The sequence below is a fragment of the Fundulus heteroclitus genome, unplaced genomic scaffold (assembly GCF_011125445.2).
Source record: "Fundulus heteroclitus isolate FHET01 unplaced genomic scaffold, MU-UCD_Fhet_4.1 scaffold_63, whole genome shotgun sequence".
NCBI classification, from domain to species: Eukaryota; Metazoa; Chordata; class Actinopteri; order Cyprinodontiformes; family Fundulidae; genus Fundulus; species Fundulus heteroclitus.
The window spans coordinates 901,641-918,831 of NW_023397066.1; the positions used below are offsets into that span (position 1 = coordinate 901,641).

Consider the following 17,191-nt stretch of genomic DNA (forward strand, 5'->3'; position numbering starts at 1 on the left):
TATGTGTGTGAAAACTTAAAGTGAAGAAGTAGTTGTTTGTGGGGTTACTGACTGTGTGGCTGCAGGTGTGGCCAACACAGATGTATAAATTGTATTTTATCACAGCTGGTGATTTTATTGCTTCCTTTAACACGTTGCTGTTACACTGTTACAATATCTAACAGATCTAAGTTGCTGTAGACAACAAAGGTGGAGATGGCCAAAGGCCTCTTAACCACATGGATGACCAACAACTCCTGGAATATGTGAAAGGGTAAATGGTGCTACTTACAACCACACGCTCTGTTCTCTGCAGACATTTATGATCATTTCTGTGAGGTGGGCTGGGCTTATAGGTCATGTCATGCAAAGGATTGTGGGATTCCTTATAGCTCCATAGCGCCGGTAAGGGACATTGTGACGTACCTATGCTAAAGGAACTATGAGAGGAAGCATACAGGCTGAAAGGCTACTCTTGCAGGAATAAACACTGTCAGGTTTAAACACCTAAAACATTCATTAAACAACACAAAGAAGAGAGACAACAACCATTAGATCTTTTCTTCAAGGAGAACGCCAGGTATGTGCTCAGTTGCATCTCCTACCCGTTCTGAAACACATCCCTGTCGCTCCTTACTTTTATTTTCTAAGGAGTGTAGGGGAGGCATACAGCAATGTGACCTTCGAGAAAATACAAAGTTTCCCACAGTTCAATTATGCGTATGCAGACCAGATGGCTGAGTGCAGTTCATATCATTATCACAACATGTTTTTCTGCTTTTTGCAGGCCTTCTGTACACATAAGAGAGAAAATCAATAGATATATACAGGAAAATAAGATGGTAACCACTGGTCTACATGTTCCAGTAAATATATAATAAAAACATTAAACACAAAAATAGTAATACATGAGAGGTCACCTGAAAACAACTTTAATATCTGAATAAACTCAAACCATAAAACCTTTTTAATGTTAATGAGTAAATATGTGATAAATGTAATGAATATGGTAAATAAAATAAAACATATAGAGAATAGTAAAAATAATTTTAACAAAACGTAAAAGCCAGATTAAAGTATTCAAACCCACACATGGACAAGGGAATTAATTTTTGGAGACTTGTCCTGTGGTCTAAGAACACTAAAGTTGAGCTGGTTGGCCTTAAGGACCATTGTTACATTTGGAGGCTGAAGGGGAAAGCTTTCAAGTCTGAGAACACCATCCTAACTGAGAAATATGAGTTGGTAGCATCATATTGATATTATTCTGTGTGCCAACATCTCCTTTCATTGAATAAAAAAAAAAATTTTTGCACACAGCTTCAGTTGCTTCAGCTGGTAACCACAGATCAGGCCCAAAATCTGGGTGCACTGATGCAGGGGTTTTCAAACTTTTCATGGCCAGGAACCCCTTAGCAGCAGGAACATTTTTCAAAAGACCCCTTTAGATTCTTCTTGCTGATAGTATTTTTAAACAGCCTTTTGTACAGTTAAACACATCAGGAATTATGCATGTTTTTTAAAAACAAAAACACAATATCACAGATTTGCTGCTCCCTCCATTTGTTATCCAATGTTAAAGTTTTGTTTGATTTGTTAATGTTTATTTTTTTGTTAAAACTATGAGTTGTGCAATTTTTGCTGTAACTGTGTCATTTTTATCATATAAAAACTAAAACGCAATATCAAAAACCTGTATCAGTCGATCACCAATATGCTAAAGGAATCAAAATAAAGATTTTAACACTTTAAATACAGAACACATTTATTCAAGTTATATTTTCACAGGATGTTTTCTTCAAATATAACATTTTAAACATTCCAAAAAATAAGCTGTGAGAAGACTGAAGTTAATTCTAGTGAACCCCATTTGGTCCGTTAATCAGATTAAAGACTCTTAATTGGTTCAATTTTAGCACAACAATCTTATTTAAACTATTGGCAGAAAAACATTATTATGAATATCTGCTTCAGGCTTTGTTACTCACGGTCAATCAATGACATCAATAACCTCTTGACAATTAGTGAGAAGGATGAGCCTGTCTCTCCCCACAGTTTATTCTTGGAGACATGGATGACAAACTCTAAGATCATCTTCCACTTGTAAACCAGCTCTGCATTTGTTCTTCATTACAGTCAGAGCTGAAAATGTTGATCCACAGAGGTAAGTGGTCAGAAACGGCAGCAATATTTTCATGGCCTCAGCAGCCAGTTCAGGATACCCATGTGAGAGGGAGGCCCAAAAGTCTGCATGATTTTCCTGATGGAATCTGGCCTTCAATGTTCTGTCACAAGATAACTCCAAGAGCTGTTCTTGTTTTACCTGTTAAGACATTTCTTGTTGCAGCAGGTGAAAATGGATCAGCACCCAGTCCCAGGCATCAGTGTTCACATCAGAGAAATATGAGCTGAAGTGCTCACACAGTGATGTTAGGTGTGAAGTCACAACATCCCTCACAATAGCAACAGACAGCTTCTCATTGTTTAAAAAGTCCATCAGTTGGGGAAACATGTCTGTTATTCCATCTTTCATCTATTTTTCTTCATAAAGGTGGTGATTTTGTCTATAACTTCAAGGAAAGATGTGTAGCTTCCTTGGATGGAGAGGTTGAGGCTGTTCAATATGATGAACATGTCTAAGATCGGCTAACTTGGCGATGCAGTCTGGATCATGTCAGAAATGTCCAATGTCCAGTTTCTCCTCTCATAAATTCATGCATTTCTCTGTGTAGATCAAAAACTCTGCAACACTTTCCCGCTGCCCACATCCTCACTAAGACTAAGTAGAGCACATCGACCTGGTACTACTTCTGTTAGTCAATAATATTTCTGAATGGATTAGCACCTAAATACATCACCCACTTGTTATCAGCATATCAGTGACAAGTGAATTTCTCCACTGTGAGATCAATAAAATCTTATCAACCCTCCAGACCTTAGTGGTCCGACAACCCCAGAGAGCTTTACAACTTGTAACAAGTTGACTTCCTATATAGACCAATTCACGTGTGACGTCACGAGCTACATCCGGGTCACGCTGGTAGGCAAAAACACTTCCGTTCTCGCCTACCACCGTGACAAAACGGGTGAATTAGAGCATACTTTTAGTTAGTTTATTTTTGGAATCTAAACAATGCCTACGACTTAAGCTCCAGGTTGCACACAGAGGCAATCCAAATCTTCAGATGTAGGTTTCTTTCGTTTACTGAAGGACGAAGAAAGAAATGGATATTTTCAATATATTTTCATATGTTACACAAACATGTCTGAACATGTTCCGATATGAAATAATTGTGGCCTTCAAGTGATTTCATGGCTTTCATGCTCTCTCATGTGTACTGGCCTGGCGTGTCGATAAGGCAGCTGTATATGTCGCCACAAGGAACACTTGGCTAGCATTTCTCAGACTCGCTCCATCCCTTCAGGCTTTTGCTGAACGGATCTGGCAATCTGATACCATCAATTTACTCTTATAACAATCGTGTGATACGTTATCTAAAGAACAAAAATATGTCGAGAACTCGTCAGTTTCTTTGTTTCGCCCGCCATTGTGTTCGCCTTTTGCTTACCAGTCCGGTGCGCATGCGCGAAAAAAACGGGATCAAAACAATAACAATGAACTGGTCTATAGACCCCTTGCATCTGACGTCACAGTCACGTGATCGGGGGTGCGCGCCTCCATCTTGGTGGGCACGCTAGCCTGACAGCCCGTCTACTACATGACAAAACGGGTGATTTCGAGCGTACTTTTAGTTAGTTTATTTTTGGAATCTAAACAATGCCTATGGCTTGTTGCGCTCCCGGTTGCACACAGAGGCATTCCAAATCGTCGGATGTACGTTTCTGTCGTTTACCAAAGGATGAGGAAAGAAGAAAGAAATGGATATTTTCAATGAAAAGAGCGCAGGCAGACACTCCCAATGCACTGGGGGAGCCATCATAATACCACAGAATTTGCAGTCTACACTTCCTCTCCGGTAAATACAACTTAATTCTGCTCTATTCATTGTTCTACTTAAATAGCGGCGGAGGGGAGGTGGCGATCGCTACCTCCCCTCCGCCGCTGTCTGGAGCAGCACCCGCTTCCTGCTGCTCCAGACAGCGGCGGCTCTCCGGCCAGTGTAACGATCGCCACCTCCCCTCCACCCGTTCATGGGCGCTAGTACTTCTGTGTTTACGCTGCAATGTCGCCGACACCCCCACCCATTTTAACAAGACAAAAACACCTAAATAATCCGTAGTGAGTGATGTTTTTTTTAACCTACCGGGCGGGTCTTCCTCTCTGCTTTGTGCTGTTACACAAACATGTCTGAACATCCATCCATCCATTTTCTGACCCTCTTAATCCCTCATGGCGTCGCGGGCGTTGCTGGAGCCTTTTTCCTGATATAAAATAATTGCAGCCGTCCAGTGGTTTCAGGGGCTTCCATGCTCTCTTGTCCGTACTGGCCTGCGTGTTTATAAAGCAGCTGTGTCGCGGTACGAAACCGTTGGCCAGCATTTCACAGACTCGCTCCGTCCCTTCAGGCTTTTGTTGTGTGGATCTGGCAATCTGATACCATCAACTATCAACTTACTCTTAAAACGATCTTGTGATACGTTATCTAAAGCAGAAAAATACCTGGAGAACTCGTCATTTTGTCAAATGGCGTGCCAACCAATATGGCCGCCACGCAAGGGGTTCTGGGTAACGGAGTCACGTGGTTGCAAGGGGTCTATTCTACCAACTGGAACAAACGTCCAGAAGACTGTGAAAATTGCTTGAAATCCTGACATCTTTTAAATCTAGATTATAAACTTATTTGCATAAGATTGACTTTGATTTTTCTAATTAAACTTTTAACTGAAATATCAGTTTAAATGTGTAGACCAATTGTTTATAAAATCATTAACACCTGCTTTTAGGTACCTTTTCCTGTTTTATTTCATTTCAGTTTTCCTACATTTAATTCAAACTATTTGTTTACATTTTTATTTATCTATCATTTATTCATCAGAAATTAACAGAAAGGCTTCTGTCTGGTATGGGTTCTCATGTGTGTGTTTAAATGTGATTTGTGGCTAAATCTTTTTCCACATAGATCACAACAGAAAGGCTTCTGTCCTGTATGGATTCTCATGTGCCTGTTTAAATTTGATTTGAGGCTAAAGCTTTTTTCACATAGATCACAACAAAAAGGCTGCTGTCCTGTATGGGTTCTCATATGTTGGTCTAGAGTGGACTTAACGCCAAATCTTTTACCACACTGATCACAACAGAAAGGCTTCTGTCCTGTATGGGTTCTCATGTGTGTGTGTAAATTAGATTTTTGGCTAAAGCTTCTTTCACATAGATCACAACAGAAAGGCTTCTCTCCTGTATGGATTCTCATGTGTTTGATTAAATTTGATTTGGGGCTAAAGCTTTTTCCACATAGATCACAACAGAAAGGCTTATGTCCTGTATGGATTTTCATGTGTCTGTTTAAACTTGATTTATTGCTAAAACGTTTTTCACATATCTCACAAAAGAAAGGCTTCTGTCCTGTATGGGTCGTCATGTGTATGTTTAAATGTGATTTTCGTCTAAAGCTTTTTTCACATAGATCACAACAGAAAGGCTTCATTCCAGTATGGATTCTCGTGTGTTTGATTAAAACTGATTTTTGGCTAAAGCTTTTTCCACATAGATCACAACAGAAAGGCTTCATTCCTGTATGGATTCTCATGTGTATGATTAAATTTGATTTGAGGCCAAATCTTTTTCCACACACATCACAACAGAAAGGCTTCTGTCCTGTATGGGTTTTCATGTGTCTGTTTAAATGTCCTTTTTCGCTAAAGCTTTTTCCACATTGATCACAACAGAAAGGCTTCTGTCCTGTATGGACTTTCATGTGTTTGATTGAATTTGATTTGAGGCTAAAGCTTTTTCCACATAGATCACAACAAAAAGGCTTCTGTCCTGTATGGATTATCATGTGTGCTTTTAAATTTGACTTGATGCTAAAGCTTTTTCCACATAGATCACAACAGAAAGGCTTCTGTCCTGTATGGGTTCTCATGTGTGTGTTTAAATCTCCTTTATGGCTAAATCTTTTTCCACATTGATCACAACAGAAAGGCTTTTGTCCTGTATGGATTCTCATGTGTTTGATTGAATTTGATTTGAGGCTAAAACTTTTTCCACATAGCTCACAACAGAAAGGCTTTTCTCCTGTATGGATTCTCATGTGTGTTTTTAAAGCGTATTTTCCAATCAATGTTTTGCCACAGTCTTTGCAGCTAAGCTTCACTCCACTGCGGCCTTTGCTAGATGACTCCACATTTTTCTTCTCTGTAGAACTTTTCCTATATCCAGAGTCTGACAAGTGTTTCAGCTCAGAGAGAGAGTGGTCTACATCACTGTCTTCTTCATCCTGCTCAGTATCATCAGTCTCTAAAGAAATAGAAGCATCTCCATGATCTTGTATCCTGATGGATTCTCCATCATTCTCTTCTGGAAGCTCTCTGCCTTTAACTTGGTCTGGATAAACCTGTGAAAGCAGCAGAGACTGTTAAACCTCCAGACTCTTTATGGGAGGAGGAGCCACTGGAAACCTGATGGTATTAATTACCTCCTTCCCATTGAACTGCTCTCCCGGCAGACTGATGCAGACTCCCTTCTGTTTCTTCTTGATGTGGGGGGGCTTTGGGTCATGCAGGTCAGCACGAGGTCTGTGGTTTAAAGAAGCTTCTTCTTTAAAAATCAGCTTCTGCTGAACATCTGCAGGAAACATTGAAACACATTATGCACACTAGAAAGTATTTGGATCTCAGCCTGAACTGAGGCACATTTTAATAAAGATATATTTAGGTAATTTAGTAAGATTAAATTCTTTGACAGAACATGTAGAACAGTAAAATGACATGACTGTTATAACCCCTGCAAAAACTCAGTTCTTTGTAGAGCTACCTTTTCTACATTAAAGTGCTGAGGACACAATATTGACATGCTCTGCAGATCCAGAACCAGAACCAAACATGGAGAAGCAGCATTTAGTTCCTATGCTCCACTGATCTGGAACAAACTCCCAGAAAACTGGACAAGTGCTGAAAGCCTGAGTTCCTTTAAATCAGGATTAAAAACATTTGTTTAGGATTGCCTTTGACTGTTCTAGTTAAACTGTTTACTGAAACATTAGTTTGGTCCAATTGTTTATATAAATATCATTACTATTTGCTGTTTTACTATTTTCCTGTTTTATCTTGTTTACATTTTCTACAATTTATTCCAAATTGCTTTTTTTTTTTACTAACACTGGACATCCTCCTAATGATATCAAGGGGGATTTATGTTTAGCCATTTCCTGTTATTATAGTTTAATGGTTATGCAAGCATTTTTCCAGGATTAATAGGAAACATCTGTTTGGTCGACTAAACACTGGAAAAATACACATCCATGTGAATAAAACCCTATAAAAGTGATTGTTAGGCTAATGTTGGGATTCTGCTGAATGAAAATGTGACTGCACGCCTTGGAATAAATTAATTTATTTTTAAGTTGCACATTTGTAAGTTCACTGTGGAGAAGATAGAAGCTGAGGAGAAGGAGAAAAGACCTTCTCTGTTCAAGTGAACATCCTTTAATTGACAGCAGATAAAAATAATCAGAACCAGAACCACCCAGGGGCGGATCCAGGATTTTTCAAAGGGGGGTGCACACCTAAGGGTCCTGTCAAGACAATGTGAGGCTAAACGACCAAAGAATGCCATCTTTACTGTTTCACACTACCCTAATTATTCATCTAAGGGTTTTTGAATTGATAATCATTTTAATTGATGAACATAAGTGAAAGTAGCATGATTACATTATTGTAATTGAAAAAGGATTTAAGCCAAAATTTCTTGTTTTTTACAGTATGCACAAGGTTAAAAAGTAGTTTGAAGAACAAATTATCTTTATCAACAACTAATCAAACAAAGATTCTCTTCATTTCCAGAAATTATATTTATTTAGTAAAATGAAATAAAAAGACCCAAGGACTTAACAATGGTTCGGTATGGTTGAAATTATGATTTTTTTAATATACATGTATTTTAACAATTTATTTCATCCAGATAAACTATATTAAGAATAAAATTACTTAAAAAGACCCAAGGACTTAGAACAGTTTTTTATGGTTCAAGTGATAAAGGAGTTTTGAATATATTGTAACGAGATAAACTATGGTGAGAGAAAAAAAAAGTTTAAGGTAAGTTAAACCAATGAACATGTATGGTGAAATTAAGCCGTAAGCCTATAATAGAACAGTAAGACTTGACAAAGAATATTGTTCTCTTCTACAACACCTTCAACTTCATGATGACAATGATAATGGGTTTATGAATGTCAACCTTCTAGGATGCTTCTAGGCAAATATGTCTATGATTTTGTTGATGTCTAAATGAATGTCCTTGTGGACATACATAAGTAGCAAAGCCACAAACCTTTCCTGTCCCATAGTCGACCTTAGCAAAGTTTTCACTGCTTTAAGGCCTGAGTTAGCACGTTCCACAGAAGCACTCGTAACAGGTATAACTGACAGAAGGTGAAGAATTATAGAAATGTTTGGGTAGCAATTCATATTTGTGATCCTTAGAATTTCAAAATCTAAAAAAAAAAATCAAACAAAAAGAAATAGTGTATTCAGTGTCACCAAATTAGGCAGGTTTCCACCCAATTAGGCTTCTTTTGAACACAATGAGCTGGAACTAAAATAGGTTAAGGGAGGGTTGTAAAAATTTGAGAAGCTTTTCACATTTGTTGGGATTTTAGAAATAATTATTATCAAAATATATATCAAAATAGTTGTCTATGTCTGGAAAAAACTAAAACCCTTTCAATAAAATGCCATCTCATTGAACTCATTTTACTGGTCAATTTTTTAAATGAGTCGAATCTGACATCATCAATGAATAATAGTTATAATGAATAATATTAATAGTTATAATAAAACAAGAAAAGAATAATGGTTAATCAAGTGTTACTATGAAATTGTATTGGTCAATGTAAACGCCTCAAGAGGAGTTGAGTTCTTAAAATATTTCATGGCTGTGTAAAAGAGAAATGTTTGATTGAGCTATATTCTGTAAGAGAAATTACATTTATACTAAGGTAGATTTATTACTCATGTTGGGAAGCTATTGATAAAAGTTTACTTTTTGTTTTTTTTCGGTTGATATATGATGATTGTTAAAGTGATCTTGTGTGTTATTTGGTTGACATTTTGTGGAATGTTCTCATGTGTTTAATACTTCTGCGCTTTTAACATAAGAGAGCTTGAGATTTGGGCTTGTTTTTTCTTTTTAGTTGGGCAGGTTTTTTGCTGGGCTTGGGATGGAAACTAACAGTGAGATATAGTTCCCTTCTGCCTGCAAGTAACCCAAGTTTCTTTAGTTTAGCAGTTTTACTCCTGAGTTCTGCTCCTTGTGCTCCTAGCTATCTTGCTAACCTTCCTAGCGTGAATGTTTACTCCAGCATTGACTTTATTGCTGACGTTTCAAACAGAAATTAATAGCGCTGCTTCCAGCTCGCTCTTGCTTGCTTCTTTGTCTCTTCTTGTAATTATATGGTAATCAGACCAAATATCCATCCTGCACTACCAACACCAACAGTGACAACAGCCGAGCCGCGCCGGCTTCTCTCTATTTGTATGACCAAGCGACCCGTCCCTCTCCGGCTGTAATTGGTTAGCATTGTGTCTTCAGTCGTTGATTTGATTGGTTGAATTGTTTGATTGACACATTAAAGATAGTACTAACAGAGCGATGGCCACTCCGAGGTAAAAAAAAAAAAAAAAAAAAAAAAAAGTACAGCTTCCGCCCAATGCAAGCCCACTCTAAAAAAATAATTTTGGTCTCCAAAAGGGGGTGTGCGCACCACCCGCGCCCCCGCCTGTATCCGCCACTGCCACATGTAAGATGATTTAGAACCACAAACAGGGCAGAGCAGCTTCTGGATCATTTAAACTACGGCAGCCCGTCAGACTCATTATTTGCGTTTCTGAATGCAGCGTCACTCGGAAACGGCCGCAGTCGCATCACTGATCCAGACGCCCAGGACACAAAACCGTTTTTAATCAATGGAAAACTGCTATTTTATTTTATACGGAGCCGGCCAAGTGTCAGAGGGTAAAAATAAATAAAGAAATCTGGTTGACATCGGTAGTCATGCTTTACTAAACTGTGCTCTTAATTTCTGCATTAACTGCGCTCTGTCTGGCAATCCATGCAGATTACTGAGTGACATGTGTCAAGAGTTTGGACGCATGGCCCACACCTGTGACGTAAATCCTGTGGAAATGTTCTCATGTGTAAAGTTAAAGCTCTGCCCTGTTTTAATCAGCACGCCTCACAGCTTGTAGTCTGACGTTACTTATTTGTTTGTCATCTTAGCCCCCCCCCGACCACACAGTATTTCTCCTGAATGTGCGCAGGCTGCCTCTAAGTGTGTAATAAGGCATGGCCAAGGCTGAGTTTGGAGTTCTCTGAACAGATGTTTTAGGTTTGTGCTCCAAGCGGACCCAGTGAGGCCTGCACTCCTGCTTGACCTTTAACCCCTAGTCTAAAGCCTACAGGATATAGCATTATAGGAAACAGCTCTTTTAGGTCCTATCCCCAAATTCTATAAGTATAGGCTGAGACTTTTAGGCTCTGGGCTTCTTCTCTACACAGCCTGGATGGCTGTAGAAAAACAATAGAATATTTGGGAACTGATTGTCTGATCCCAGCATCCTTTTTGTTCAATGACAGCAGGTTGAGGCGGTCAGAGAACTGCAAACAATTATTTTAGTTCTGCTCTGAGCGCAAAGGTTAAACATTGTTGGTAAAATGCATAAATATTGCTAGTTCACGATGTCAAAAGTCACTAAAGTATGTCTCCCCCTTCCTTAAGCTCTGCAATGTAACTAGGGCCCTCCCTTTGTGAGATAATAAAAAGCAAGGCAGCAGCAGAGTTGATGTCAGAACAGAAAAGGGATGTAACAGAATCCATCTCTCTGCTGTTCTCCTTACAAGATAAGATTTAACCCTGTTGTCTCTCTTCTTTGTGTTGTTTAATGAATGTTTTAGGTGTCTAAACCTGACAAATACTGACCGTAAAGCGCTCTTTGTAAAGGAGGAGGAAGAGGAATGAGGCGTCTGAGCTGAAGCTGCAAATGTTACAAGACCCTAAAAGGCCCTTAAACGTACGCAGCGACATAACTGTGACTAAATTGAATGCAACTGAAGCCCCACAGCGCACCGACCCCAGAAGATAATCTAGCGCTCTTCTGTTTCTCTAAGAGGAATGTCCCATCTAGCTCCCATCATGACAATGTCCACCTTCACATGCTAACCGTTTCTAAATGAATGTGATGTTTCCAGCATCACCAGGCATCTGCTTTATTACAGTCCTGCGGCTCTTAGGTCAACGACTTTCTCTGTGCCGCCGGTTTACTGAGAACCACAACATGAAGGTACAAGAAGAAATTCTATTTTATTCTGCTTCATTTTATTTCATGATGATGTTTTTGTATGACTGAGTGACGACAGGACGAGAGACGGTGGTAAGAGGAGGGGGGGGGCTGTGTTTATTAATACCTGCTGGTGTCGCTCTGAACACTTTAAACAGAGACTTTGAACAAAGGACACTGAGCTGTGAGCTGCTGGTCAGGGAGGAGAATGCAGACCAAGCATGCTAATGGCGTACCGCGAGCGAGCTATTTTGGTGCCCCACGTCATATCACGTGGTACGCCCTACCGCTTGCTCTGTCATCCGCCGTTTCGCTGTAATAGAGCTGTGCGTTACCCTTGGTTTTACTCGTTAAAACGACTGCTTTTTCCAAATCTAAAACCATGGTTTTTAAACATTGTTGCTATGGAACGTGCAACAGCGACTCGAGGTACGCTGATCGGCCGCATATGAAGGATGTTTTCTTCAAGACTGCCAAGGAGAAATGTGTGCACTGGGTACACCGGTGCGGTCGGCCTACACAACAGTTCAACCCAGAAAAAGTTACCAAATTCACCTACATATGTAGCAAGCATTTTGTCGGAGGAAAGGGCCCAACCGAAGAACATCCTGACCCAATTCCAGCGACATCAAGTAGTGAACAGGTAAGAGTTTTTTGAATACCATTTACCTTTGTCAACGAGCGCCTGCTACCATGATAGCATATAGGCTATCATGGCAGCTGAGATGTAAACAGTTGTTTTGTAGCTACCTATTGGCAACATCGATTCCTGGACGGTGATTACAAACAGAAAAAAAAAATGGCCGACGTCGCCATGAATGCCGAGCAGGAAAAAAAAACAAAGCTTACAGTTTGATCAACTCGGCCCGTTTTCCGGTCTTTTTAAGCCCTCGACACTCAAGCCATCGTTTGAGCTGAAGGTTGGTGTGTTCTTCGACAGTTCGAGCAGTAAACCGTGCGCCTGGAACATCGTCTTGCAAAAGTTTAACGGCTGCAAAGTCGGTCATATCACTGGTTCTGTTGCGCATGTAATGGCTGGTGGCTACGGGCGCTCTCTACCTGTTTGTCCTACCAAAGCGGCAAAAGGGGCGTTGCTCTTGAGATGGTGACGTCACGTGTGCGGTACCCCATTGTATGCTAACTGCAAAGAGGCATACAGCTCCTCCCCTTCCCTCCCCTGGGTTCTTCTGATCACAGTCTAATGCATCTCCAACCTGTTTACAAGCCACTGGTGATCAGGGAGCCAGACGTAACACGCAGAGTGAGGAGATGGTCAGAGGAGGCAGAAGAAGCCCTCAGAGACTGCTTCAGCTCCACTATGTGGGATGAACTGTGTGATCCTCATGGGGAGGGCTTGGATCAAATAGAGTAAAGTAGCAAAGCCATGGAAAATATCCTGTGTGGTGCCGGTACCAGAGACCACACACCCAAAAGACCTGAGCAGCTACAGGCCGGTAGCACTAACATCACACCGGATGAAGACCCTCCAGAGGCTGATCCTCAACCATCTTCATCCCCTGGTGAGGTCTTCACTGGATCCCCTGCAGTTTGCCTACCAGCCTGGCATCGGGGTGGTTGATGACAGGAGCGTTTCTGCAGATCCTTCCTCCCAGCTGCAGTCAGACTTTAGAATCTTAGCTGCTCCCAACAGACATAATATCTGTTTAAATCATATAAAGTGTTCCAAAGGTCATGATCCAACCATTGTTTTCACTGTTCCCAGATCTGAAGATAACTGTTTACATCATGCTAATCGTTGCACAGCTTCTCAACCATCAACTGTTTACACTGTTCCCAAATGCTAAGGTAACTCACACGCTTTAGCTAGGATGAAGCTGCACTACCATATTTATTTATTGCAGTGTTTCCCTAACATTCAACAGGAACCGCTCTGCCAACCCCCCCCCCCCCAGGAAGGTGTGGCCTGCAGTAAATTATTATACGATCTTTCATTAAAACCAGCCTGACGTCCCACTGGGAGAGTCTGCATGGTGCGCAGTACAACCAAGTGTGCAGCATCCTTTAATGTTTCTCCTAAACTAAGACGGCGCTCCTCTACTTTCAGCTCAGAGTCACCTGGGTCCACACGCAGGTAAACTTACATTCCCACCAGGTGAGACAGCGCTCAGAGTCCCAGCATATTTTTACCTGCCTTGGTAAACATATGTGTGTTTAGTAAACAGGCCTAGTTTCTAGTTTCTGAGGATGGCTGCAGTAAAAACCTCCATGGAGTCGGCAGCACTGAGCACCTTCTGGCCGTGGAGACGTTGGTGGAGTTCTGATGGGGAAACATGCGGTGGTGCATTAAAGAGAAAAGCTGAAATAGGCAGGAATTATCCCAGACACAATTTATATCACATGTGTCAGGAGCAAAGAGAAACAACAGGATGAAGGCCTCCTTTGTCGCTTCTTTCTGTTGTGCTACAACAGAAAAGGGACATTTGTTTATTTCATCTTGTGGTTCCTGATTACTTCAATATACTAAGAATATTTGCTTGATACAAGGACGACGATCATATGTTTTAACTAGATTATTAGAAGGATTAACACTGTAGCCTTGTGTTGAACACAACACAAGGCTACCTCCGTTTGGCTGACGTCACTTCCTGTTTGCGGTAAGGCGTATTGTATCACTTCCTGTTTTCACTGCGTGAGCAACGGTTTGTTACTCCGGATTCTCTCGCTTTTATCTTTAATCTCTTTGCTGTAACATCTGTTTCTAACACATAAGCACTTTTAAAACATTTTCTGTTGCTGCACATCACGCTTGGGAACTCCTCGTGTTTCACGGTTTGCTCTCTTGGCGTGGTAGAAGGGCGCTAGCCTAGCTTTAGCCTAGCCTAGCTTTAGCTCCACAATGGCTTCCTCTCCTACTATTACTTCAGCTTCTCCGTCTCTGACTAAGTCTCCCCTTATCTCCTGCTCTCTGTGTCAGATGTTTAGCTATTCCTCTGCCTCCTTTAGTGATAATGGTACTTGTAATAAATGTAGTGTTTTTGTAGCTTTGGAGGCGAGGGTGTCAGAATTAGAGTCCCGGCTCCGTGCTATGGAAAGACCAGCTGATAGCCGCCCCTCTGCTAGCGCGGAGCCACATAGACCTAGCGTTAGTTCACTTAGTGGTCCTCCAGAAGCACCCGAGCAGCCGGGTAAGCAGGCCGGCTGGGTGACAGTTCGTAGGAAGCATAGCTCTAGATTTCAGCCCCCAGTTCACCACCAACCCGTTTGCGTTTCAAACAAATTTTCCCCACTCAGCGACACACCCGCTGAGAAGCCGACCCTGATTATCGGGAGCTCAATAGTCAGAAACGTGGCACTAGAGACACCAGGGACCATAGTTAAATGCCTCCCAGGGGCCAGAACGGGCGACATAGAATCTTACCTAAAACTGCTGGCTAAGGATAAGCGTAAATACAGTAAGATTGTTATTCACGCTGGCGGTAATGACACCCGGTCACGCCGATCGGAGGTCACTAAAGTTGGTGTTGCTTCAGTGTGTGAGTTTGCTAAAGCAATGTCGGACTCCGTAATTTTCTCTGGTTCCCTGCCTGATTTGACCAGTAATGACATGTTTAGCCGCATGTTATCATTCAACCGCTGGTTGTCTAGGTGGTGTCCTGAAAACGACGTGGGCTACATTGATAACTGGAGAACTTTCTGGGGAAAACCTGGTCTGATCCGGAGAGACGGCATCCATCCTACTTTGGATGGTGCAGCTCTTCTTTCTAGAAATCTGGCCGGATTTATTAGTCCTCCTAAATGCTGACAACCCAGGGTCCAGACCAGGAAGCAGAGCCGTAGTTTAACACACCTCTCTGCAGCTTCTGTACTGTTACCCATCCATTATCCTATTGAGACGGTGTCTTTCCCACGGCCAAAACTTAACGGATCAAAAACTGATCTAAAAGGAACAAATCATAAAAACCTAATAAAAATCAATACGGTTCACCTTGAACCTAAAAATAAAACAATTAAATGTGGTCTATTAAATATAAGGTCTCTCCCTCCGAGGACTTTGTTAGTTAATGAATTGATTTCTCATAAACAGATTGATTTGTTTTGTCTCACAGAAACCTGGCTACAAGAGGACTACGTTAGTATAAATGAGTCAACTCCCTCCAATTATTCAAATTTCCACATTCCCAGATCTGTAGGAAGAGGAGGAGGAGTGGCAACCATCTTTCAGTCTGATTTATTAATTAGTCCCAGGCCAATTAATAACTACAGTTCTTTTGAACATTTAACCCTCAGTTTCCCTCATCCAAACTGCAAAGCAATAAAACCTCTTCTGTTTGTTGTTTTGTATCGTCCACCAGGCCCTTACACTCAGTTTTTGGATGAGTTGTCAGATTTCTTATCTGATTTGGTGTTAAATACTGATAAGGCTATTATAGTGGGTGATTTTAACATCCATGTTGACACAGAATGTGATAACCTTAGTGTAGCCTTTAAAACTATCCTAGATTCAATTGGTTTTGCTCAAAATGTGCATAAACCGACGCACTCTTGGCTCCATACTTTAGACCTTGTGCTGACATATGGCATTGATTGTGAAGAATTAACAGTATTTCCTCACAACCCTGTCCTATCTGATCATTTTTTAATAACATTTGAGTTTAATCTAACTGAGTTCTCCACCCCCAAAAGAGGGTTCCATTATAGTAGATCTTTATCGGATAATGCTGTATCAAAACTTAAAGAGTCTGTCCCCTTTTTAATATCCTCCGTATTGCAGAAATGCCCTGTAGATGGCAGCAATGTTGTTTCTTCCAATTCACAAATAGATGTCTTTGTAAACGGTATGACTTCGTCATTGCGTTCTGCATTAGACAATGTAGCTCCCTTGAAAAAGAAGGTGATTATTCACACGAAGCTGGCTCCATGGTTTAATTCAGAGCTGCGTTCCTTGAAGCACAATGTTAGGAAATTGGAGAGAAAATGGCGCTCTACACACCAAGAGGAATCCTACCTAATCTGGAAGAACAGTCTATTGTTGTATAACAAGACCCTTCGCAGAGTTAGAGCAGCATATTTTTCATCATTAATTGAGGAGAATAAGAATAATCCTAGATTTCTCTTCAGTACAGTTGCCAAACTTACCCAGAGCCACAGCTCTGTTGATCCATCCATTCCCTTAGCTCTTAGCAGTAATGATTTTATGGGATTCTTCATAAATAAAATTGATTCCATTAAAAATAAAATAATTGGCATCCTCCCAAACATGATTACATCGTCCTCAGTAAGTGAGGCAGCATTGGAGGAATCCTTAGAACCTGCGCAGTGTCTGAACTGTTTAAAAGCAGTAGAGCTTTCTGAGCTATCTAAAATTTTAGCTTCATTTAAACCTTCTACCTGTATGTTAGACCCAATCCCAACCAAGTTGTTTAAGGAGGTATTCCCTCTGATCAGTGGTCCTATTTTAGACATGATTAATCTATCCTTGGTAAATGGATATGTACCACAGGCTTTTAAAGTAGCTGTTATTAAACCTTTAGTTAAAAAACCATCTCTTGATCAAGATGAGTTAGTAAATTACAGACCTATATCTAATCTTCTTTTCTTATCTAAAATTCTTGAGAAAGTAGTTGCTAATCAACTATGTGAACATTTACAAAGTAATGACCTACTTGAGGAGTTTCAGTCAGGCTTCAGAGCTCATCATAGCACTGAAACAGCTCTGGTGAAGGTCACTAATGATATTCTCATGGCCTCTGTCGCGGGACCAAGCAGTACATAGTGGAGGACACAAGTGTTGGATTCA

The 17,191-nt window shown here is 40.7% G+C and overlaps 1 protein-coding gene across 1 annotated transcript; it reads right to left on the reverse strand.

Moving 5' to 3' along the window:
• Positions 1-5,075: 5,075 nt before the first annotated feature.
• On the reverse strand, positions 5,076-7,266 carry LOC105924111 (gastrula zinc finger protein XlCGF8.2DB-like; the record flags this gene model as incomplete). The annotated part of the gene is made up of 4 exons (XM_036133539.1): positions 7,258-7,266; positions 6,576-6,716; positions 5,959-6,494; positions 5,076-5,460 (listed from the first exon to the last, which is right to left on the reverse strand). Coding segments are annotated over exons 1-4 (1,071 nt in total), but the record flags the coding sequence as incomplete, so codon positions are not given.
• Positions 7,267-17,191: the final 9,925 nt, after the last annotated feature.